Source organism: Papio anubis, chromosome 19, assembly GCF_008728515.1.
Source record: "Papio anubis isolate 15944 chromosome 19, Panubis1.0, whole genome shotgun sequence".
In the NCBI taxonomy this organism is placed as follows: Eukaryota; Metazoa; Chordata; class Mammalia; order Primates; family Cercopithecidae; genus Papio; species Papio anubis.
The window spans coordinates 5,382,347-5,409,695 of NC_044994.1; the positions used below are offsets into that span (position 1 = coordinate 5,382,347).

Genomic DNA, 27,349 nt, shown 5'->3' on the forward strand with positions numbered 1-27,349 from the left:
AAGGGTCAATGCAAAGGAAAGAATAACAGAAGCAGAGGTTGTGCCGATGGGCTTTGAAGTGTGAGGAGGGCGTCACGAGACAAAATATGAGGGAGGTCTCTAGAAGCTGGAAAAGGCAAGGACCAGATTCTTCCCAGAGCTTTTGGGAGGAACCAATCCGGCCATCAACTTATTTTAGGGCTTCTGACATGCAAGACAGTAAGATGATGAAGCCACGAGGTTAGAGTTAGTTTCTTACAGCAGCAATAGGATGCCAATACGGTGATCATCTGAGAAACTAGAAGCCCTGTGGCTTTCTGAAGGTGTCCAGGGGTTGTGCATCTTGATTTGTCAGAGGTGCATAAGCAAGTCTTTAAGATCATGTTGGGTCACCGAAGTAGAGTACTCCAGTTTGGAACCATGAGCTAGAATAGCAGCCTGAAGACAGTAACCATGGAGGCACCCCATAGGATGAATGAAGTGAGTGAAGGCCAGACCAGGAAGGCATGAAGAGACAGAAGAGCCACAGGGGCAGTGAGATAACAAAACAGAAGAAAGAAATGGGAAAACATGCAGTCTACACTGGAGAAGAGCGGGGGAATGACAGTGTGAAGATAGAAAATCAGAAGGAATGCGGAAAGCTGGGTGAGGCAATAGGAGAGGAAGCATGGGGAGGAAAGGACCAGGCAGGGCAAGGATGGGGAGAGACACAGAAATGAGGAGGCCAAATGACCCAACACACAGAAAGATGTGATCCACGAGGGAAAAAGATACGAGCCTTCAATGACGTTATTAGTTTCCTTTGAAATCCTGACACGTACACGTTCACAGACCCCTCCTTGGTTCTTAAAGCAAAAAATGTGTCAGGTGCAACAGCAACATCAGGTTCTCTATCAGCCCCATTCTGAGAAGACATGCGTAATGGCAGCAAATGCACTGTGGGGCTAATGGAGAAGAAATGAGGGGATGTCCTCAAAGTACTGCATGGGGAGGAGAAGGGAGGAGAGAGACCTCACCCTCCACTTTGTTAGCGTTGATGCAGTGCAGGAAATGCCACCCCAAAATAGGGCACCTTGGCATACTGAGTATTTTAAGCTGAAAGAAGCTGAGAAAACCACGGCATCAGAAAGGTCATGCTGACCATCTTCCCCCCGCGCTAGCAACAAAGCAGGACACAGAAACTGAAATTCCACTTGCCCCTTTCTGCCCTGAGATGGGCTAGGAAACTCAGAGAGGTCACTCTCTGACTTCCTCCCTCCATCCTCCCCTAAAGACCTTCATGTGGCAGGTATCCTGCCCTGTATCTGGAGGGCAGGGATGTCACACAGGCCACAGAGATTCTGAACAAACAGGCCTTGTTCAGTGCACCCTGTTTATTACCATCAGATCCTGCCCTGTTGTCCCTCAATCACACTTCCACGCGAATGTCCGTAAAAACACAGTTTTCTCAGAGTCTTCGGGTCTTCATTTTCTGAAGGCTCTTGTGTCATGTAAAACTTGTATTAAATAATTTTCTCTTTTTTTGAGATGGAGTCTTGCTCTGTCACCCAGGCTGGAATGCAGCAGCTCGATCTTGTCTCACTGCAACCTCCACCTCCCGGGTTCAAGCAATTTTCCTGACTCAGCCTCCCGATTAGCTGGGACTACAGGCACCTGTCACCACAACCAGCTAATTTTTGTATTTTTAGTAGAGACGGGGTTTCACCACATTGGCCAGCCTGGTCTTGAAATCCTGACCTTGAAATCGCCCACCTCAGCCTCCCAAAGTGCTGGGACTACAGGTGTGAACCACTGCATCCAGCCGTATTAAATAATTTTTTATGTGTTTATCTTGTTAATCTGTCTTTTGTTATACGGATTTCAGCCATAAACCTTGAGATGGGTGAGGAAAATGTATTACTTTTCTTCTTCCAGTGTCGAATCATATTTCTTGGAGCATGAGGAAATGAGGATGCACAGTGTTCAGAGTCACTGGCAAAGCACCAGGCAATGTCTCCTACGATAGCTCAGTGGACACAAGGAGAACAAGATGGGATAACTGCCAGGAAGATCAGGTGGACTAGAAACGTGCAAGTGACCAGAGTCACAGCTGCTCGTCGGCACCAACACTGACGTCTGTTTCTGGTGCCTTGACACAAGGCTATTTCCTCATCCCTGACTTCTCCCAACATGTGTATTCCTGCCTTTGATAGTCACAGATGTGCTTCTCAAATGTACAGGTGACAATGAATAAGCACATAAATTAACAAAAAGGGATGGAAAAAGATATCTACAAAGCCAAACAATAAATTAAAACAAGATAAACATCAATAAAAATAAATGTGCATCTGATGCTTCCCTGTAAAATCAGACTTTGTTAAGTGGATAGAGTTCTGATTTAGCATCATCTTCATCATTAAAAGATACATAACAATTGTGGAGCAGGTTTTTGTCTAAAATCCTAATTCAATTTTCAGTTGTATTAATGAACTATCTGGAGAGATGGTCTCTCCTGTCCCTGTCCCAGCACACAGCATTCCATTCAGTGCCTCAGGCTTTTGGCAGAGCATATGAGAAGCAGACTTGTTCAGAGGACTGTGGACTAGACAGTGAAGAAATCCTCTGGTCCACAGTTAGGGAGCTGAAGAAGGGGAGGAGCCGGAGACCAGGCTAGCCATTAACACGGCTAAGAATGAGGGGGAGAGGACAACCATGTTGCAGCATGGAAAGGACAAGCATGTAAAACAGGAATGGGACGTGAATGTCTGGGCCACAGAGAGCTAGTACAAGTCACCAGTACTTACTTATCTGAAATCCTTGGAGTAAAATGTGGTTCAGAATTCAGATTTTTAATTTAATTTTATAAAGGCATCTGTACTGCATATTCTTTGACACCCCAAGGAGAGTCTGAGACAGCATTCCCATTCCATAATTCCTAGGTTTTGATATTTCTGCATCAAAACTTAGGAATATTGACTTTAAGGAGGAAAAACCAGAGACCCTAAATAGCTTCACATCCATTCAGGTCAGGTTTGGTCACCAAATGAATTACAAAAATGGGCAGGTTTTGCTACTAAATTAGATATGGAAACTTTCTGATTATAGATTTTGGAGTACAGGCTAAGGTACTAAGAATGACCACCGAGAAGGCACACACCCAGTCCTCCCATCCTCAGGCACTCCCAGTCCCACTGTGTCATAGCCGCACTGTGCTGGCTGACTCAGTCCCACCATGTGGGCTCCTGGCTGTTCTTTCCAGCCCAGGCTTCCTCCTTCCTTGAGACCTCTTCCTCCTCCTAGGATGCTTCCCACCGACCCCCAGAGTCAATTCCATCTCCTTCCAGGGACTGCTCAAATACATCTTCACTGAGGCCTAACCTGATGCCTAAATTCCAAACTGAAACATGCTCCTACTTGGCACCACCTAGCTATTCCTTTACGAGTACCACTGACCCCTTCCTAACATGCTGCATTATTCTCTTACTTATCATTGTTGCTGTCTATCTCCCCTACTAGAATACAAGTCCCATGAAGGCAGGGATCCTTGCCAGGTTCTTATTGCTCTAACTGTAACATATCAACCATGCCTCGTACATCCTAGGGAGGACTGGTGGTGATATTAAAAGTGATTCAGGTATTGAACGAGTGACTAAATCAACTGATTTTAGATGTCTTTTGGTCCCCAGATTCCATTCCCTAGGCTGGAATTAAACTGGGAAGTGTGGGGAGTGATGGCCAGCCCCGATCCCTTTGCTGCAAGACAGGTCCAGAAAGGCAGGAGAGTTTTTGCCCCTGCTGTCCTTCCCTCATGACAGTGACACCTGGAGAGGTCAACGTGTTCAGAACCTCAGGTACCACTGAGCATCTAGAAACCCACAGGGAACTTTTTGTTATTCTAGCAAAACAAAATGATGAAAATATACATCAGGTAGAGACAGCAAAATTGCCAGCCAGATTTTGCTCAATTTTCAGAAGAAAGAGGCAGCCCTCCCAAGCACTGGCGCTCTACATTCTTAATAACATGACAGAAGGACCATAAAAAATGAGGAAGGATGGGCATCGGACTGTTCTTCACCATATGAGAGTTCACTAGGAGAGACAGCCTAGGACACAATTGTTGGGAACAAAAACCTCAGACTCCACGCAAAGCACAGCGACCGAACGTCCTGGGTTGTTAAAGAAACCACTGACCCATCTTTTGTCCACTTAGTGAAATAACCATAATGATGATGCCTGAGAGGAGATATCTGACTGGGTTAAATACAGCTCTTTATAAAAGCAAGAGTATCTTCAGATGTGCGTGTATTTCAATTTGAGCAGGCTAGAAAAAAGTACTGATAGTTATTTAAATTGGACTTACCACCTTCTTTATGCAATGGACTAACTCCAGGACTTCTAAATGAGCAGTAATTTACCAGCAAAAAGATACATATTAAGTCTTTCAGAAATAGTTTTGCAATAATCAGAGCAATGATTGAAAGAAATTGAGGTCTGGGAAGTTAGCAGCACTTGCAGCAAATTAATCAATCTCTGGCATTTTGGAGCTGCTCTGAGTGCACAGGCATCAAGAGGCTCTGAGCCAGTACCCCTTCCTCAGACATAAGGTGGGGATTAAGCGGCACTTTCATTTCTTCAATAGTGAAAATAGTCTGTATTATCCAACTTTCAAATATGCCCATTTGTAAGATATTGATTGAAATTCTTACCACTGACATCACCAATAACATCAGCAGGGCTTGGAGTGAGTAATTGTTTGAAATATCTTACGCAAGCTAAATCCTGTATTAATTGAACATCTCAAAGAAGAATCTACCCTTTATACAGCCCATATGTTTTACTTTAATAATTAACATAGTGTTGACCTTTGATTTCTAGACCACAACCAAGTTAACCCAAATATTTATCAATCTGGAGTACTGTACTAAAACTAAAAATTCTTACTTGTATCATCACATACTAGCAATATATATTGACAAGCACACTTTACGTTGGCTAATGAATATACAGATAGCTAAAATAATATACAGATATCCAAAGTTATATCCTATTATTATTGGTATATTCAAGAAGAATTTGAATAGGGAAATTTAGAGCTTCATTCTATTATTTAAGACACAGTTCATTTCATGATGTATTCATAATAGCTGAATAACATTATTTAATAAACCTGTATTTAAATGTTATCTAGAAGTTAATCCAAATAATACAGAATATACATAATAAATGCAGTAACTAGAAATACCAGCAAAATTAGAAGTTCTTTAGTCTTAAAATCAAATATCCAACTGTTAACTGGGTTAACTTGGCCAAATCAAACTAAGGAGCCCAACACTGACAAACTTTTTTTACATATTTAAAGGTTCAAACCTTTGCAAAACTAGATCTCAAGCCAGTTCACTTTTAAACTGTAATTATAGCACTCTAGTATGGGCAGAGTGGCAGTGCCTGTGCTACCTATCAAACATGATCTAAAAGATCAGGCTAGTCATTAACATGCCTGGTTAATAACGTCACTTTTCCTTAGTCAATATGCCTTAAAATATACAACTCTTCTGAAAACATAGTTGAAAGAGGATAAAGATGTAAGATAAAGGAGGTTAAAATCCCTACAGTTTTGAATTTGCATAGGAATTGTCAGTGTGCACTCAGGGCACAGTTTGTCTTTAAATGTGTGTATGTGTGCATACCTAGGTATCCTAGCTCTCTCCAATGAGAAGATCCAAAAACAATAAATAAAATAAATAAAGTAGTAATGAGCACCCCCATGCTAAGACTGTAACTTCTAATGGCCATTTCCCACAGAAAAAGAACCAGGATTCCCTGGAAAAATGGCCAATTCTAGGTCTAAAGTAGAAAATGGAAAATATACACCTAGAATATGTCATCACACCAGAAAGCAAAGAAGCTCCCTGAGATGGACCAGGACAGGAGTCACCCATGCAGAGTAAGCCCCACTGGAAGGCTGGGGAAGACATCAGCAGCAATAAAGATATTAAGTATAATGGACTGAAACCCATCAAATGTGTTCACACATACAAGCTGATGACAAAGATGCTGATGATGACAACAACAACAACAATTATAACTACTTTGGTCACTTTTAGGTGATGATAGTGAGTGACTGATAGACCCAGACCATTCTGCAACTCCTAATGAATTAATCAACCAAGGCAATGATCATCAATGGCTGATAATGTTATGGGATCCTTGGGGTGTTACTTTGCCACCCGGAAACCTCTGTGGCCAGTGGTACCTTTACCTGAGTTTTGCTTGGGCCCAATGGGCCCACTTGGCCTGGAAGGCTGCACTCGGCTGACACTACCAGCCTGGATTCCATGCCTGCCAAGGGCAAGTGGAGAGATGAGGGGTGTGTAAGTGAGCAAGCATGGGATCTGGCCACTGCACACAGTCAGGCACACCAGCTGTGGCGGAATGCGCAGCTCCAGGTGTCGGCATGGGCACCAGCTCCCTGCAAGCAGCTTCCAAGGCTGGCAACGGGGAACGTGGTGGCACCCAGAAGCTTGAGACACCAGGAACTGCAGAGCCACAAAGAGGGTGCCACAGCCCTGGCCCAGGGAGCTTCTAGGTCTGGGCTCCCTGAAGGGCTACAGGTCTTCTCTCCTTCTCTCTTTCTTATCACCCACAATGTGGTGAGCAAGGAGTGTGTTTCACCCCTGCTTGTGTTATAGCCCTTGCAGCCCCGCCATTTGGTAGGTCCCGAGTTCTTGTCCTGTGTCCAGGAAGAATGAGGTATGCAGACAAGTGGAGGGTGAGTAAGGTGAACAGGAGCTTTACTGAATGACAGAATAGCTCAAAGGAAACCCACAGGGGTCAGCTCCACTCCACAATGAGGGTGTCCCAACAAGTGTTTAGCTCTCAGAAGAGAGCAGGCCCTTGAGTGGGTAGCTCCTCTGTGCAGGCAGGTCATGAGTCAAGTGCTCAGCTCTCAGTGGAGAGGAGACCCTGGAGTGGGTAGCTCCTCTCCCCAGGCAGGTTGGCCTGAGTGCTCAAGTCTGGCTGAGTCCATGGATTTTATGGGCTTCAAAGTGGAGGAAGTGTGTGTTGATCGGTTCATGGGTGGCCATGGGTGGGCACAAAAAAAAAAACCACCATAATTTTCCACTCCTGGACTGCAGGACTGACAGCCTGGCTCCCAGCCTTCAGGCCTTCCCTGGCTTGAAGGTGGGACTTCACTGGGAAACTCCTCCATCTGCCCTGGAGCCTGTCTGCCTCCTGCTGTTCATGGTACCCAGGCTGTTCACACCGAGGGGCGCCTGCAGGTCAGTGCCAAACTGCCCTCAACAACCCCTCAGCCTTCCTCCCATGCTTGTCAGTGCCTAAAGTCAGGAAGGGGCTGAGGCGGCAGGAGGCTGGCATGTCAGTGCTGCCCTGGGCGCACACACACCCGGCTGGGTTGCGACAGCACCTGTGTTTGGCTTCAACTTTGCTCCAAGATTGGAGCAGGCACTGGGAGCAGAGAGAGGCCAGGCAGTGGGAGCAGGCACTGCCAAGCCTGCAGGGGCAGGGGTGTCTTCCTGGGTCCCTGAGAGTACAAAGATGCCTAGTCCACAGCCGTGGCTGGGTGGCTGCCGCTGCGCCTGGGAGGGCAGGGCTCCTGCCTGCTCCCAGCCTCTAAGAGCACAGGGATGCCAGATCTGCAGCCACGGCTGGAAAGCTGCCACTGCACTCAGGGAGCATGAGGTTCCCGCCCTGCCAACTCAGCAGCAGGTGGGGCTTCTACCTGTTCCCAGTTCCCACTGGCCCCATGGAGCAGGCAGCACCAACCATGGCCATCTCTGCCTTCCTTTCTCATGCGATACCCTCGGATACTTGGAAGCAAGAAGAGCAAGTGAACCTTCTGCTGAATATGAGAAAAGATGAAAGAAGGCTTTCCCAGAACGTATGGTTTGTAGGCCCAAAGGAAGCAGACCTTAAGATTAGTGGAGATGCCTTTCCTTCTCTTCTGCCCTCCAGACTGACACCACTTGACCAGTAGTTTTAAAAGTCCAATTTCAGACACCAGGTGTAATTTAGGGTGGAGGGTGGGAGGCGGGTGAGGGTTGAAAAACTACCTATCAGGTACTATGCTCGCCACCTGGGTGACAAAACCACTTGTACACCAAACCCCAGCAATACAAAATCTACCCATGTAACAAACCTGAGTATGTACCCTCTGACCTAAAATAAAAGCCGGAAAGAAAAAAATAAAAAGTGCAATTTCAAGTCGAGGCCAGGAGACCTCAAGGTTGCTATGGAGGAAGGGGCTCTCTACTGCCCCACCTGTTCCTGCCACATCCTATAGCACCTGCTGCTTACATCTCTCTTTGGCTGAGTTAGATAATATCACAAAGGAAAATTATTAATATTTCTTCTAGAGTATCCCTAGACATGTTATACTGTTATCAATATAAAAGAAATCTTTATTTTTAAATAAAGGTAATCCAAAATCATACTAAGTTAAAACATACAGTATACGCCTAAAGATTTTCAGTAGCTTCAGTCTGATTGTTCAGTATGATATTACATAAATATAGATATAGATATTTAACTGACTAAAACAATAATGGATGTGATTTTAACTACTCAAAATTTTTGAGAGCAAATGGTCCCCATAGCAACTAAAGACAGTCCTACTTTATGCATTTCTAGTATTTTCTGGGATGCTAAGTGATGTTAAATTTATGCTTTAATATATATGGCATAAAATACCCAAGTTAAGCTTGTGAAGGGAACCATAATTTTACTTTCTTTCATATCATTTTGTGGCTTTTACACATAATAACAAAATTGTTCTGAAATACAGTTGTGCTTTTTTTCCTTATAATCAACAAATGAAACTAAAAGCCACCTCGAAAGGTTGACCAAAAGCCTATATCCATAACACGAAAGCCAAGGCAACATTGCATACATACAAAAACAACTTTAATTGTAAATTCTGATCAATGCTATCGTTTAAATTACTACACGATACTTATGAATTCATGAGGAACTATCTACGTCTTTTTCTGCAGTACCAAAGATGCATTATGGTTACGTTACAACATAGATGGCCTGGTTCAAATTCGAGCACTGTGACGAGCAACGCCCCATTGGAAGAGTCGTTACAACTTTCTAAGCCGGCCGGGCGCGGTGGCTCACGCCTGTCATCCCAGCACTTTGGGAGGCCGAGGCGGGCGGATCATGAGGTCAGGAGATGGAGACCATCCTGGCTAACACGGTGAAACCCCGTCTCTACTAAAAATACAAAAAAACTAGCCGGGCGAGGTGGCGGGCGCCTGTAATCCCAGCTACTCGGGAGGCTGAGGCAGGAGAATGGTGTAAACTCGGGAGGCGGAGCTTGCAGTGAGCCGAGATCCGGCCACTGCACTCCAGCCTGGGCGACAGAGCGAGACTCCGTCTCAAAAAAAAACAAAAAAACAAAAACAAAAAAACAACTTTCTAAGCCTCACCCACTTCTTCTATAAATGGACACATAATAAAATTCTTGTAGGGATCAATGACAAAAAATGCCTGAACATCACCTACCACAGTAACTAGCACACAGCAGTGCTCAGTAAATGTAGCTGCAATTACTTTATTTCAACCATCCCTGTTGAAGTCAGTAATATAAATACTATTCATACAATTTTTAATTTATTCATTCAGAAGTCAAATTCTATGGTAGATCAGTGAAACTGTTCCCATGAAAATCACTGTAGGTTATAAAAATATCAAGGTTTCCCTCTTTTCTCTCAGAAAAAGGTCTAAAATTATCTGAGCTAAAAAACAAAATGTGAGCAATTTATTAGACTGGAGAAACATAATTTTTTCATGATTGTGTAGCTCATACCCAGCTTGGTGGAATTATATGTCAAACTCTCAAACCAAAAAGAAAAAATCAATTTCTAGGCCAACAGCTAAGAAACCATTAATTCTAAGTACTTTTTTTTAATGAAAATTAAACTCCTCAAAGTAAGAGCTCAAATGGAATTACATTCTTTACAAAAAGTGGATGGGGTACATTTAATTCATCTATTACTATGACACAGGTATTGCCATTGTGCAAACTCAAATGGAATATCCTTATTACACGTATATTCCTTATGTTCATGGAGATCATGGGAAAAATAAAGGTGTATGTCTATAATGTTTAATGTGGATGCTACGACAAGAAAGTTTTTAAAGGAAGAATTAAGAAAGAAGTTATAATTATGGCAGAATAAGAAAACCTAGGCAAAGGGCACAAGAAATGAAGGTTTAGGAACGATGACATATTGACCATATTGGCTTCTAAAATTACTCCAACATATGCGTGTTTTTATTAATCAGTTTTTGCAACTCTGCATGATATTTGCTATATATCCTGAAGCAGCAGAGGCACCACTACGTTCTATGTATTGCTCCTCTCATCAAAGACCATCCTCTGAACAGGAACTGTAGGCCTAAAGCAATCAATCCCAGAGAGAAACGACTTCCTCTGTGCTTGTTTTCCTGCCCTAACTACAAATCTACTTTTGATGCTCACCTGAAGGAGCTACACGATTTGTTTGGGTAGTCAGTAAGCCCCATGCATTAGTAGGTATTCACTGAGCATTTTGCTATGTGACAAGTACTAGTCTGGGTCCTCAGTTGTAGCAGTGTTTTTAACAGCATAGCAGTCCCCCCTGTTCCATGGGAGATACATTTCAAGACCCCTAGTGGATGCCTGAAAACATGGATAGCTTCTGTCATGTCTTGCACAAACTTAATGCCTCCTTGTACATCTTAACTAAGCACTTACCACGCACTGTGGCTGTAAACTTTTGCAGTCTGAGGTACAACAGCAAAACTAGAACGAATTTCTTTTTCTTCACAATTTCAGGTATAGAAAATTCTTTCTTACTGTAGATCTTAGAAAGCAGTGCATACAATTTTTTTCTTTCCTGATTAAGTTGAGCACTTTCACCTTCTCACTTAAAGGAAGCACTTGATGCCTTCTCTTTGGCATATCCAGATTGGCATCATCACTACTCCTGTGCTTTGGGGCAATGGTTAAGTAAAGTAAGGGTGACTTGAACACAACACTGTGATCCTGAGACAGCCTATCTGATAACCAAGACACCTCCTCAATAACTAGTGGGTGGGTAGTGGGATTTGTTGGACAAAGGGATGATTCATGTCCTCAGTGCGACAGGGTGGGAAGAGGAACTTTTCATCGTGCTGCTCAGAATGCTGCACAATTTAAAACTTATGAATTGTTTATTTCTGGAATTTTCCATTTGATATTTTTGAATGACATTTTCATTGACCACAGGTAACAGAAACCATGGAACATGAAAATCTCAGATAAGAGGGTACTACTGTACTTTAAAGTAATATCATCTGATTTCCTTTTCTATTGTATGAACTAATGCATATTATGGAATAATAATTTTAAAAGGCTATTCCGGTACATTACTTACAATAAATGCCAAGCTCTGCTAGCAAAACAGTAAAACTCTCAATTATATTGTGCTATGATGGATTTTAAAGTTCTAAATTCAACACAGGTAAATCACAGTAAATCTGAGACTATTAGGTTAAAAGGCTAATATCTGAGATGCAAGATCATTCAGTGAAGAAAAATGTCCAAGAGAAAAAATTCATGCATTTGTAAATAAATAACACAATACTTGTACGTAAGTATAAACATGTACATATATATAGACATAAATATATTAGACATATAAAACTGACTTTCACTAATAAAATGCAGTTAACTATAATAAACATAAAAACCGGATGTACAACTGCACAAAAGTTTCCTACATTTTCTGGGCCTCTGTTTTCTCGTCAATAAAATTAGGAATTTAATTTAAAGATTGCTCCAAATTCAGGTTACATAATTGTGTAATTTTAAAAAGTAACATATTTAAAAATGGTAGGGACCTCTAACAACTGTGAGAAAGTGGTTATTTTCCAGGTTTCCACTGCCAACTGCTATTCACTCAACATACGCACCTCAAATCCTAGCCTGATCAAAGATCCTGTTCAGACATTTCTCAAAAGAAGACCTTCATACAGTCAACACACACATGAAAAAATGCTCATCATCACTGGCCATCAGAGAAATGCAAATCAAAACCACAATGAGATACCATCTCATACCAGTTAGAATGGCGATCATTAAAAAGTCAGGAAACAACAGGTGCTGGAGAGGATGTGGAGAAATAGGAACACTTTTACACTGTTGGTGGGATTGTAAACTAGTTCAACCATTATGGAAAATAGCGGCTGCATTCCTCAAGGATCTAGAACTAGATGTGCCATGACTCCAGCTATCCCATTACTGGGTATATACCTGTAAAGGATTATAAATTATGCTGCTATAAAGACATGATGCACACGATGTTTATTGCAGCACTATTCACAATAGCAAAGACTTGAATCAACCCAAAACGTCCATCAGTGACAGATTGATTAAGAAAATGTGGCACATATATAACTACGGAATACTATGCAGCCATAAAAAGGATGAGCTCTTAGTCCCTTTGTAGGAATACGGGATGCAGCTGGAATCCATCATCTTTAGCAAAACTATCAAAAGAACAGAAACCAAACACCCCATTGCTCCCACTCATAGGTGGGAACTGAACAAGGAGATCACTTGGACCCTGTGAAGGGGAACATCACACACCGCCTATCGTGAGGGGAGGGGGGAGGGATTGCATTGGGAGTTATTATACCTAATGTAAATGACGAGTTGATGGCAGCACAATTCAACAAGGCACAAGTATACATATAAATAAAACCTGCATCGCTATGCACATGTACCCTACAACTTACAGTATAATAATAATAAATAAATTTAAAAAAAAAAGAGCCCTAAGGGTTACCAATGAGTTAAAATATTTTGCAAATCATTTATGACACCATTAAATATAAGTGGTTCTGTTAAAAAAAAAAAAAAACAAAGATCCTGTTCATCCATTGTTGAAAAGACATCACTCCTCCCTCCCTGTCTTCTGCTCTTTGTCCGGGAGGCAGAACTTTTGTATTTCCCACCAACCCTGAATGTAATATGGTTGCTAAGAAGAGTAAGGAATGCAGGAACTTCCACAATGATTACAAGAAATAAATTAAAGAGCAGAAGTTACAAAAACACCAAAATGGGACCACAGGCAGGGAAGAGGAAGGCAGTGGCCCCCATGCCACAGATCTTGCAACTGCACATGCATGAGTCATCTATAGATACATAAACACTAGCTAGCATTAGTTATCACCTTCATTTACTGGAAAGTATTATAAATAGGAAGTCCTGAGAGAAACAAGCAAATGTAGACAAATAATATTTGGAATACTGAAGAAAGAACAATAAAGGTTTTAATACAACCATACATGGCTTAAAGGTCAGTGACTACATAAAAAATATACAACCTCAGAAGTTGCCCATCAGCAAACAGAAGTTATTTATTTTTATTTATTTATTTATTTTTGAGACGGAGTGCAGCAGCACAGTCTCGGCTCACTGCAACCTCCGCCTCCCAGGTTCAAGCAATTCTCCTGCCTCAGCCTTCTGAGCAGCTGGAACTACAGGCATGTGCCACTGCACCCAGCTAATTTTTGTGTTTTTAGTAGAGACAGGGTTTCACAATGTTGACCAGGATGATCTCGATCTCCTGACCTCGTGATCCACTCGCCCCACCCTCTCAAAGTGCTGGGATTACAGGCGTGAGCCACTGCAGCCAGCCACGACAGTATTTTTAAAAGTATAAAAGTGTACAGAAAGTATAAAAAGAAAATCCCAAATTCCATTTTCTCTTTTCAGTATTATATATATATATACACACACACACAGAGTATATGTATACAGACTCTTGAGATATTTTCAAAATGTGGGCTCAGAAAGTGATCGGAAAGTTGATAGAAAAAATTACGGTAATATTTTGGGTACTTGAATGATTTCCACAAATACATTTAATTTTAGTATCTCACACTGTTGCAGTCCGTGTTTATATGAATAGATTGCCATATCCGATAGCATATCACAAGTATCTTCAAGAACTGCAGTGCATATAGGTTTTTCAATACAATAAAAGAGTTCTACAGATGTTGTCTTCCTACCGTCTGGAAAATTTTTTAAAGTATTTTACAGCTGTAATGATGGATGCGCTCACATACTGGGTCTTATTCTTTCGTTCAGTGTTCTAGAAAAAGCAATCCCACTCAGCAACATAACCTGTGTGGTCCACAGATGAGATGAAGAAAATATAAACAGATGGGACACATCTGTTAATCACAAACATTTCTTCATTAGTGTCATCATCAGATTTATTTATGTTATGTTATTGTCAAAGACTCTGACAGGGATTATATATAATCTAAACTAAAAAAAATCAAAACCTTGGCCATTTTTCACAGGTATGGATCAATATGACATGCAATACATATAAACATTATTTTCTATGGGCAGGATGGCACCTTGATACTAACGATGTAATACTGGTCACACCAAAATTCTTCTATCAAAACATAAGTGCATAACGCCTATTCACCTACCTTCCAAATACAAGAAGACGGTATAGTAGAGTGGAATTACTTAGAGGTGAAATAAAAAGTAAATAAACAGAGTTGTACTACTACCAGCTATGCCATTTTTCCTTGTGATCTAGGAGAATTCTATACTTCCAACTCCTCTTCTATAAAACAGATAAACCACCATGGGATACAACCATGAAACTCTGTGCAGAATGCCTATTGTGGGCCTCAGAGGACTTCAACACAAGTAGTAAAAATTATTGTAAATAGGTCGGGCATGGTGGCTCACCCCTGTAGTCCCAGCACTTTGGGAGGCCGAGGCAGGTGGATCGCTTGAGCCCGTAAGTTTGAGACCAGCCTAGGCAACATGGTGAGAACCTGTACAAAAAATTAGCCAGGCATGATGGTGCATGCCTGTAGTCCCAGTTACCCAGGAGGCTGAGATGGGAGGATCATCTAAGCCCAGGTGGTCAAGGCTGCAGTGAGCTGAGATCATGCCACTGTACTCCAGCCTAGGTGACAGAGTGAGACTCTGTCTCAAAAAAATATTGTAAACGATTATATTCAAAAACACCAAAGTACCCCCAAACAAAGATGTGTTATTAATTTCTAAATATTGTCTCACTCTTGAGAGAGATTCGAATCACAGAAAAACCTAAAAATATGTTTTTTCTTCAATCTTCTGCGTGGATATCAGGATTATTTTGAGGACCTAAATGAGTTTACATGCAGACCTGGTCCATGATGAAAGGTTTACATGTCTCCACAACCTCTAAAGAATAGCCTGAGAAAATGTTTGAGGGGGAGTGAGGGGTCCTAGGCAAGAGGGCAGGAAGGGCTCTGCCAAACCAGCATCTGCTGAAAACCCTCATCACTACTGGAAACTGCTTTGTAAACATATAGATTAATAGAAACTACACTTGCAGGTGAAGGACACAGGTCTTATTTCATAAGCTATTAATAAAATAAACATTTGCCCACAAAATGCCTACCCAACCAGGGAAAATAAATTATTGAACAGTAAAATTATTCTAACATCACAAAGACTCACTAACCAAATGGTGTCCTGATTCCAGGACAAAGTAAGTTTCAGTAAAAAGCTCAAAGTCACAACAGTTCTATCTGTGTCATCTTCTTGACAGTGCAGTGTAGAAAGCTGCAGTGCAATAAATGGTCACCGAAGACAAGAGGGGTCAGAGAAGACTGAGCAAGATAAAAAGAAAGGCATTAAGGGACTGACTGTGAAAACAACTACCAACACTATCGTTCAAATCTAATAAGAAAAAATTCAAAGATCAATACATGGAAAATTAAACATCAGGGTCAAATTGAGGCAACTGAATACAGGAACCAGTTCTACGCTATGTCTGCCTTCTGTCTTTCCTGATTTGGAATGTGTGTTGTATTTTGCTTCATACTAGTAATTTCCAACCCTGGGTGTACACTGGAATCACTTGGAGAGTCTTTAATAAATCATTGCATGCTGGGCCCCAATCTAGACCAATTAAATGAGAATCTGGAAATAGGAAAGACATTTGTGAAAAAAAACCAAACCAAACCAAAACAAAACCCTTCCGAGTTGTTCTATAGTAGAGTCAGGGCTGAGAACTTTGCAGTTAGACCCTTTTTTTTAACCCCAAAATTGTAAGTAGCTTTCTCCAAACCACATGACAAATTATCTTTAAAACAAAGTTCCTGAATGTATAGGAAGTAGCGAAAGATTTCCAACCCAAATAAGTGCTCAACTTTAAGTAGGAGTACACCAAGTCCAGGACATCTGCAAAAATAAAAAGAGCAAATCATGTCCTCACAAACCTGTAAATTCTTGGGAATATCTAAGATGACTCTGTTGAGGAAAGAGTTTAGACTTAATACAGTATTTATATTATATTCTCTAGACTTAATATAGTATTAATATTGTATTCTCTCAAGTAATATTATCATAAATATTATAAGCAAAACATATTTTTCCACAAATAATTAAGATTTCTAGAAATAAATCAAAGGAACAAATAGTTTCATTTTTATAAGGTGCTTAATACTTTGTGGAAAATGTCAATAAGATGTTTGTCTCATCAGTTACCACAGATGGCCAATCTTGATTGTGTTTGATACCAATAGCCATTATCTAAGAAAACAATTCTGAATTGTAACATCAAGAGTTTAAAACAACTGGGAAGTGGATTAGAAAGAGAAAAAGAAATTGAACACTTGTGAAATTGAAGACAGTTTTCACAAGCTGCAAAATGTTCTTACGTTGACAGTTACAAAACTTCTACAAAGAAGAAAGTAAAGATGAACTCGGAATATACAATATAATCCTCTGCATACACTTCCTGGCCAGCATTGTCTCTAAAAGGGACAGTAGGATATGAAAAAAAGAGAGTGACACGGGGCAGAGGGGTGGAGCATCCTGACAGAAAACAGGAAGTCTCTCCAAAATGCATTTCCCATCTGACAATCCATTGCTGATTAATCTTGGGACAGTACATTCAAGTATCTCCCATTTTCCCCAGAAACAGAGGAATAAAAATACTACTGGGCTGCACGCAGCGGCTCACACCTGTAATCCCAGCACTTTAGGAGGCCAAGGAAGGAGGATCACTTGAGGCTAGGAGTTTGAGACCAGACTGGGCAATAAGGGAGAATCCATCCCTATAAAAACGACAAAATAATTACTCAAGTATGGTTGCATGTGCCTGTAGTACCAGCTACTTGGGATGCTGAGGCAGGAGGATCACTTGATCCCAGGAGGTTGAATGAGCCATGATGTTACCATTCTACTGCAGCCTGGGCAACAGAGAGAGACCCTGTCTCTAAGACAAATATAAAACAAAGCAAAGAACTACTGATCTACATTGCAGTGATTAAAAGGAATAAAGGATTTAAAAATTGTATACAGAGTGTCACACAAAGTCACCCATCACAATCATAATTACACTGCGAGGCATGACAGGAGGTGGAGAGACAGCACGTGCAGAGACAAGGCCAGCACGCATAATGGAGTGGAAGCCGGTGTGGTGTGGAACACAATCGCATACACAGAAGGGTTAAAACCCAAAGGACAGTTCAACTCAGTAGCAAACTAAAAATAAATAGGTAATACTTTTTTTGAAAAAAGAAACCCACACAAAACAAAACAAGGAAGGATAAGGACAAAAAATCAACACCACTCAAGATGAAAAATGAGCAGCCTCCAGATTAATGCTTAAAAGGAAGAAACAAGAATGCAATTGGAGAATACTAAGGTGAGGGAAACCTCAAACCTAGAGCTTAAAGAAGTGGGTGGCATTCTGGTTAGAAGGGACAGGTAATTTAATCCCACTCATTCTGTCAGGATTCTTGAGAGCATGGATCTATCCATGCAACCCTCTGCCATGCAAAACACATATGGTGGAATTTGAATAAATATAAAACAAGTCACACAATTGAACATTACACCAAAAAATTTAATTAAAAACTCAAAATAAAATATGTATTAATTTCTAAGTTTAAACTTACAGTTTGGAAACGCAAGTGACAAAAAGGCCTATGAAGTGTGGTGTGGTGTGTGTGTGTGTGTGTAAGAGAGAGAGAGAGATTCTTTAGATTTTTCTCAAGAGGAGGACTTAGGAGAAGAGTGCTACATTTTGTAATTTAATAAACTGCCATATAAGTCATTTGACAATCAGATCTTCCAAGCAAGATAACTAAGCATAAGCAAAGGGGAAAAAAAAGAAATTCACAAAAGGTGCATAAACAAAAATAATTAGCTTTTATAGATTACTAAGTAATCTGGCTACTTATTAACAAAGAAGGAGACTCTTATACTAGGATCTGAGTCTGTTTCTCTGGGTTCCTCCTCCAGGGTGAATGTATTCTTCCTGCTGGACTCTCATCAACAGGTGAAAATGAGTTACTGTACCTGTAGCCAGAGCCTGTCTCCTGCCACGGTCCTGCCGATGGCACTGCACTGGAAGGTAGCAAATTGGCCGGCGTTAACTTCCACATTCTGAATCCGTAGGAAGTGAGGAGTCCTGGCTACATAAAGAAAAAGAATGAAAGATGTTAGAAGTGGCGATTTCTAACTAATGTATGTCTTCTTCAGTCTACCTGCAATTTTTGCCCTTTCGATTTTGTTCACCTTGGGGAAAAAAAAATGCTTTTGCTTATATGAGCTTTAAGTATTTAACATAATTTTTAAAAATATCATACAAAGTTTTGGTATGTTGTGTAAAAGAATAACAGAAAGCCAAGCATTCTGGAATAGAACGAAACAGAAAGAAGATATTTTATTGTTCCTGCTGTGCAAATTATCATAGCTCAGCAGTCTTCTTGTAATAACAGGTCTGTATTAATAAAGATTAAACTGAAACCTAATTGATGTTTTGAACAAAAACATATTAGATATTTATACCAGCAACATGAAAAGAACAGTAAGAAGTTAAATGATGTTATCAAGGAAGCTTTTCAAGCCAAGTACACAGCTGTACATAATATATATTTTAATACCACTAACTGGTATGCAGCATTACTTATGTAATATTTTTCAGCTGCCAAAAATACTATTTCTTTAGACATGCTCTGTGAAATGATGCTGAGACTGCCATAGCATGGCAATGTTTGCTGATTCTTATTTCCAATTCAAGAACTAAGGATTCCAAATGGTGAACACCATTGTCTAGTAATGTACATTGTCCATATGGAACAGCTGTCGAAATAAAGGATTATTCCTACTTGGTATGAGAAGCAATTTCTGCATCACACTGAAAACAGGTGTCCAGGAACTAGAATGATAAGTCAGGACTTAAATTTTATGAAAATTCTACTTTTAGGAAAACATTCCCTTATTATAACAATGATAGAGTGAAAGAGTAACAAAGCGGGAAGGGTGGGCACAGAAAAGGAAGCAAAGAGTATAATCATACTTTCTGGGAGAGACAGATAAATCTGGCTAATAACTAGAATACATCTGTTATGCCTTGCCAGCTTTTTCCCACTGCCAATGTGTCTTCAGCCATGTCTAGGCAGCTTCAAAAAAGGGTGCCCCACTACTGGGTAGCAAAAGATTACAACTAGGGCTCGTATTAGCCTGGGCAGAACGTAATTAGGAATGGAAGTTGAGTTACTACCAAAGAACAAAGAAAAACTTAATTTAATGTCAAAAACACAGAGGAAAGCCCCATTATTAATTTGGAGGCCACTAATAATTCAGACAAAGTATTCATGATGCTCAGCATACAAAATATTCTAAATAACTTCCAATAAAGCAATAGAACCATGGACCATTGTTTCTTAATACTAATATATTAACATATAACTCTATGATCTCTGCTTTTCACCGACTTCATCAAATTACCCCTTGCTCAAGAATAACATAATTCTGTGTTTTTAAAAGATCTCTGTAAAAAGTCCCTAAATGAATTTCTCTTTTAGTCTTTGTTCCTGAAATACTCAAAGACCCATTGTTTTTAGAAAATGGAACAAGGTAACCTTTATCGGGTACTTATGCACCAGAAACTTTTCCACTGACTACTCACAAACCTTCTGTGAGGGAGATATTTTCTCCATTTCCAAGAGGGGGAACACTTGTGGGTACTTGGCTAGTAAGTGTCCGAAGAAGAACAAACTCCAGTATATCCAGTTCCAAACCCCAGGCTCGGTTTACGAAGCCACAGTGCCTTCCCCAGACTTCCCACCATCTTTGCCTTTCCTTATCTCTTCATCCCACTTGCAGTGGCTCCCCTGTCTGCCTGCTGGAATTTTCAAGGTGTTTCTCAAACGCTGTTCCTTCCATGAAGCTTCTGCAGATTCGCTCACCTTGTGGTTAGGCCTTCTAATATCACAACAGCCACAGCACTTGATGCAACAGAACTTGATGGCATCGCCTCACACTCAGCAAATACTCATTATCATCATTAAATTCATATTACTTAAAATTATTAAAACCATCCACCTATCCTTAAAGACTGTTCATTTTAGATTTCAATTTCTGTAAAATTCTACTCTCTCACTCTCATCTGACACTAATGAAATTTTTACCATATAAAAAACGTTATAATCATTATAATTTTAGGTTTACTTATACCACAAGTCCCCAACATGAACAGAGTTCACTAAAAATTTTAAGATTTGACTCAATTAATAGGAATATATTAGAAGCCAAAAGCTGTTTTCTTGTCAAGGAAATTTAAACAAATTTCTTCTAATAAATCCATTTTAGTACATGTGTCCTTAACTGGAAACATTAAAAAAAAATCCCCCATGAAATAATTCTAAGCATACTCCCAAAGCCATGCAAGCTGAAACTGGATGACTTGATATAACTTCAAAAGATTAATCACCATCACCATGTGGGCCCCTCAGAAAGCCCACTGGAATACCTGCCTCTTCCACATTCTGCTCCGGGAAGTAACCGTGGCTGTGACACTACCATCATCACTGAAGACGCTTCAAACCCAACATCCAGAAATCTCAATGGGCTGCCCTCTGGACTCAGAATCTGAGTTTATAGTTTGTTCCAACCATTATTCTTTGTTTTCTTTCTGTTTCCTTGCTCTAATCTAAATTCACTCTCTTTTATAGATCTCTTACCTTACAATTTATAACACAAATGTCTCTACACAGCAATCAACCTACTTTCTTTTTTTGAAGGAACTTCTACATGGGGAAAATACGGGGACCCATTCATATCCCCAGAGTTGGTATGAAGATTATTTTAAAGTGAAAACATTTGAGCAAAAGAAGATGTAGAAAGAAATCTTATCTGAACTTCAAGTATTTGACTAAAACACAGCTTTCCCAGAAAAAATAGTTGCCATTAACTCCCCTATAAGGGAGGTGCCTAATTCAGCTGCCAGGTAGACAAACTGCCTGTTGCCATTACCATCAAAAAGCCCAATAGAACTTTCTACATTTTCCCACTGAAGCCCTAAAACCACACCCCAATCTTTTGTTAAATTTGGAATATAAATCTTTATCTCTGGGTATTTAGTGAGTTTTCCGTTGCTGGGAACTCTGGCCTGCAAATGAGAAAATAAACTTTGCCTTTTCTGCATTTAATCTGTCTCTTTCAGTTAATTTGCAGATCCCCAACCACTGGACCCAAATCAGAAAAGGAAAAGTTTTCCTTCCAATAATATCTAAGGACAATGCTTTGAAGACTTCATTCCACATGCTGACCAACCCCCGCCTTCCACCTCCCTGTGAGGTGTTAAATGCTGAAGTTATCCAGCACACTAGAACATTAGGTTCTCTCCCTGGTGCTGGTCTCTCCAGTGGACTTCCCAGACACCTAATCCTGCTCTCCTCCAGCTACAGGTTACTACAGCAAGCTACGTCTCTAACACAAGGTGTCTGGGTGTGTAGCCATTTTTCATGATAACTTGGGTTAAAGGGATATTGCACTTGGGGCCACTATTCTAAAGTTTACCCCGCTCAGTTAAGCTGGTCAGTTCTGAGCCTGTGCTGAAGGGTTGTTAAATATTTATTTTCAGTATGACTCCTGGTGTATCGCAGCAGAATTATGCTACTAAAAGGTGGTGCTATTGGCACCTAGAAAGCAGAGGCTAGGGACACTGCTAAACATCCTAAAATGTGCAGGATAGCCCCCACCACAAACAATTAGCGGGTGCCAAAATCTCAGCAGCACCAAAGTTGAGAAACCCTAATATATATCATACATAAACAAGTTTACTGAAACATCCCCCATTATTGAACACTGACGTTTGCTTCCATTACATATAATACTAAGATAAAAGTTTTCATAATTAAAACCTTTATGTTTTCATAAGTTAAACTATTAGAAATTACTAATAAAAAAAAATGCATTTTTGCCAGTTCTGAAATGGTGGCATAGAAGCAAGTTGGCTTCACTCACTCCCACAAAAAATAAATAAATATACAGCACAGAGATTATCACCAGCAATAGCCGAGAACTCAAATATGAGGATGAGACTATTCCAGGAGTCAGATATATGAAAAATTTCTGAGCAGAGGGAAAAAACCAGACTTCAATATCTGTGAAACCCCAACCCCCAATCTGCCCAGCAGAAAGTATCCGGAAACTTTCCTCTGACTCATAATTTCTACATTGGAAAAAATGAGGTCAAAGTGGGTAAACAATTTCCCCACTATTTTGGATTGCCTGGCAGGAAATCTGTCCCTTCCCCAACCCAAAGGAAGCATCAAGAGTGCCTGAAGGGATTAATATTCCTAAGGACAGAGACAAAGGTAGGGCTCAGCAGGACTGCTGCCCCAGCATTAGAAACTTTCTCTGTAACTTGGCCAAAGGGATGCCAAATCAGAGTGGCTGTTAAGCAGTACCTCACTGTAGGAGAATTGTTCATCCTTTCTGCACAAACCCTTAACCAGCCTTCCCACACTACCAGTATATCCCTTTGGGGACCGTGCAAATTCAGGGAAAGTAGCACTCTCATTGTTTCCTATAACTGAGGCAAACCTTGGCTTAAGGTGTCACCTAGTGCCAAAAATTAGGCAGTAACCTAGCAGAGGAAAAAAAGGGAAATCAATAGGTAAATTACAAAGAAGCTCTAAGCAAACATGTCCAATAAAAACCAAAACAAGCCAGACTGGGAAGACTGGAATAAATAACCAACCCTTTAGTACAAAGACATAGACATACATCCACAAGAAACAAAAACAAATGAGGAACCACAGCCTCTACAAATGGACAAAGCAAGGAACCTGTGACTGATTTGAACAAGATGGTGATATGAGAACTTTATAACCAAAACCTCAAAATAGCCATTTTAAGGAAATTCACGGATCTCTAAGAAGCCACAGAAAAGCAATTCAGAAACTTATCAGAGAAAGTTAAAAAAAATTAAAAAATTAAAAAAAAAAACAGAAATCTTGAAACTAAGAAATACATTTGCTGAATTAAAAAATTCATTAGGGGCTGGGCGCAGGGGCTCACGCCTGTAATCACAGCACTTTGAGAGGCCAAGGAGGACAGATCACGAGCCCAGGAGATCGAGACCATCCTGGGTAACACTGTGAAACCCTGTCTCTACTAAAAATACAAAACATTAGCCGGGCGTGGTGGTGGGCGCCTGTAGTCCCACCTACTCGGGAGGCTGAGGCGGGAGAATGGCGTGAACCTGGGAGGCGGAGCTTGCAGTGAGCCGAGATCGCGTCACTGCACTCCAGCCTGGGCGACAGAATGAGACTCCATCTCGGAAAAAAAAAAAAAAAAAAAAAAATTTATTAGAGGCTCTTAACAACCGAATGGGTCAAGCAAAGGAAACAATCAGTGAATGTGAAGACAGCTATTTGAAAATTTACAGTCAGAGGGGTAAAAAGAAAAAAAATGAAAAGGAACAAAGATTGTCTACAAAATACTGAAAAATACCTTAAAATATCAAATTTAAGAATTATTGGTGCTCAAGAGGTAGCTGAGCAACAGCAGGGGGCAAAAAGCTTATTAAAAAAAATATATATATTACAGAAAACTTTCCAAAACATGAAAGAGATAAATATCCAGGGACAGAAAGGTCAGAGAACACCAAACAGATTCAACTCAAATAAGACTACCCCAAAAGTTATAAAGATTAGACTCTCAAAGGTCAAAGACAAAGAGAGCATCCTAAAAGCAGCCAGAGAAAAGAAGCAAATAACATATAAAGGAACCAGGGTTCATATGGAAACAGACCTAAGTAAAAACATGAATGTATAAGAAGACAATTTCAAAGTGTGGAAATTTTTTTTTAAATTGCCATCCAAGAATACTGTAGCCACTGAAGCTATCCATAGAAAAATAAAGGTCAGATAAAGTCTTACCCAGACAAACAAATTTGAGAAAATTCATCACTATTAGATCTATCTTACAATAAATGCTAAAGGGAATTCTTCAATACGAAAGGAAAAAAAAAACACTAATGCGCAACAAGAAAACATGTAAAAGTATATAAAACCCACAGATAATATTAAATATACAGACAAATCCAGAATATTCTAACACTATAGCTGTGGTGTGCAATCCACTTGTAACTGTTATGAAGCCCAAAAGACAAACCTTTCAAAAACAGTAATAGGTATGGCAACCTGTTAAGAGATAGGCAATATGAAAATATGCAAATTGAAACAACATAAATTCAAAATGTGACGGGATGGAGTTAAAAGCATAAAAGCATTTTTTTCCATTTTTCTGTCCTTTTATTTGTCATCGAAGATAAGTTGTCATCTCTTTAAAATGACATATCTATAAGATATATTTTATAAGCCTAATTGTAACAACAATGCAAAACCTTTAATAGATTCATTAAATACAAAAAACAACAAATTACAACATGTGACCAGAGAAAATCACTTAACTACAGTATTAAGAAAGGTAGAAAGAAAGAGAAGAGCTACAAAACAACCAGAAATTAAGCAACAAAATGGCAGTAGTAAGTCTTTACTTAATAATGACATTGAATGTAAATGAACCAAATTATCCAACTAAAAGGCATAGAAAGGCTGAACATACAAAGAACCAAGACACAATTAAATTCTTCCTACAAGAAATCCACCTCAACTATAAAGGCACACACATAGGTAAGACAAAGTGAAGTGGGTGGAAAAAGATATTCCATCTAACTGGAAAACAAAAACGAGGAGGATTATCTATGTTTATTTCAGACAAAATAGAGTGCAAATCAAAGACTGTAAAAACAAAAAAGGTAATTAATGATAAAGGGATTGTTAAGAGGATAAAACAATTATAAATATTATACACCCAACACCAGAGCTCCCAAGTATATAAAGCAAACATTAATAGATCTAAAGAGAGAAACTGTAATACAGTCATAGTAGGGAACATCAACAGACCAATCATTCAGACAGAAAGTCAACAGAGAAACATTAAATTACACACTACGCCAAATAGTCATAACTAACGTCTATGGAACATTTCACCCAAATGCTATGGAATACACTTTCTTTTCATAGTACATAGAACATTATCCAGAACAGAACATATCTTAGGCCAGAAAACAGGTCCCAACAAATTCAAAAGAGTGGAAATAATATGAAGTATCTTTTCTGACCTCAATGGAATAAAACTAGAAATCAATAACAAAAGGAACCTCAGAAAAGACAAAAACACATGGAAATTTAAAAACATGCTAGTGAACAACCAATTGAAGAAATTAAGAAGAAAATCCCATAGGTTTAGGTATGTTGTACTTCTGTTATCATTTGTTTCAATAATTTTAAAAATGACAATACTACTCAAAAATTACAAATTCAGTGGAATCCCTATCAAAATACTAATGCTATTCTTAACAGAAATAGAAAATATAATGCTAAAATTTATATGGAACCAGAAAAGATTCCAAATAGCCAAAGCAAGCCTGAGCAAAAATAAAAAAGCTGGAGGCATCACACTACCTGATTTCAAAATGTAGTATAAAGCTTTAGTAACCAAAACAGCATGGTACCAGCATAAAAACAGACCCATAGATCAATGCAACAGAACAGAGAACTCAGTAATAAATCTATGCATTTGTAGCCAACTTGTCTTTGACAAAGGTGCCAAGAGTATACAACAAAGAAAGGACAGTCTCTTCAATAACTGCTGCTGGGAAAACAGGAGAACCATATGCAGAAAAAGGAAACTAGCCTCCTCTGTTTCAACATCTACAGAAGTAAAATCAAAATAGACCAAAGGTTTAAATCTAGGACCTGCAACTATGAAACCACCAAAAGAAAACACTGGTGAAACACTCCAGAACATTGGTCTGGGAAAAGATTTTTTGTGTACGACCTCAAGAGCAACCAAAACAAAAACAGACAAATGGGACTACATTAAGCTGAAAAGCTTCTACACAGCAAAGGAAACAATTAACAAAGTGAAGGGAGACCACGGAACGGGAGAAAATATTTGCAAACTATCCATTTGACAGAGGACTAATAATCAGAATATATAAGAAGCTCAAATAACTCAAGCAAAAATACAGTCCAATTTAAAACTGGACATTCAAGTAGATGTCTTTAGATTCACTGATTCTTTCCTCTGCTTGACCCATTCTGTTGTTAAGAGCCTCTAATGAATTTTCCCATAAGACATGAAAATTGCCAACATGTACATGAAAAAAAATGTTCAACCTCACTAATCATCTGAGAAATGCAAGTCAAAACAAAAATGAGCTATCACATTACTCCACTTACAATGGTTTTTATCAAAATGAAAGGGAGTAACAGATACTGGTGAGCATGTGGAGAAAGGGGAACCCTTGTACAGTGTTGGTGGGAATATAAATTAGTATAGCCCCTATGAAAAACTGCATTGAGGTTTCTCAAAAAAACTAAAAATAGAACTACCACTAATTATCCAGCAATTCCACTACTTGGTATATATCCAAAAGAAAGGAAATCAATATATCAAAGAAAAATCTACACTCCTGTTTATTGCAGCACGATTCATAATTGCCAAAATATGGAGTCGTCCTAAGTGTCCATCAACAAATAAGTAAATAAAATGTGATACACACACACACTCAAACACAAACACAATATCTCATATTACCTTATGGAATATTATTCAGCCACAAAAAAGCATGAAATTCTGTATTTGCAGCAACATGGATGGTACTGGAAGGCCTTATGTTAACTGAAATAAGCCAAGGACAGAAAAACAAATACTGTGTATTCTCACTCTTATGTTGGAGCTAAAATAGTGGATTTCATGAAACTAAAGAGTAGATTAATGGTTACCAAAGGCTCGGATGGGTAGGGGGCGTGGGGGTGCAGGATGAACAGAAGTTGATTCATGGGTACAAATATACATGTATTAGAAATAAAATCTAGTGCTTGAAGATCAACGGGGTGACCACAGTTTGCAAAATCTACTGTATATTTCAAAATATCTAGAAGATAATAATAATTCAAATTTTTCTAGCATAAAGAAAAGACTATAGTTAAGATGATAGATATC

General features: G+C 39.6%; 1 protein-coding gene across 6 annotated transcripts in view; it reads right to left on the reverse strand.

The window, feature by feature from the left end:
• Positions 1-27,349, reverse strand: part of PTPRM (protein tyrosine phosphatase receptor type M) — an 837,547-nt gene that overhangs the window by 452,718 nt on the left and 357,480 nt on the right. For all 6 annotated transcript variants that reach the window (XM_017951542.3, XM_017951543.3, XM_021929846.2 and 3 more), the window contains exon 5: positions 18,338-18,453. In XM_017951542.3, the coding sequence (XP_017807031.1) occupies positions 18,338-18,453 (116 nt within the window). The remainder of the gene's footprint in view (positions 1-18,337; positions 18,454-27,349) is intronic.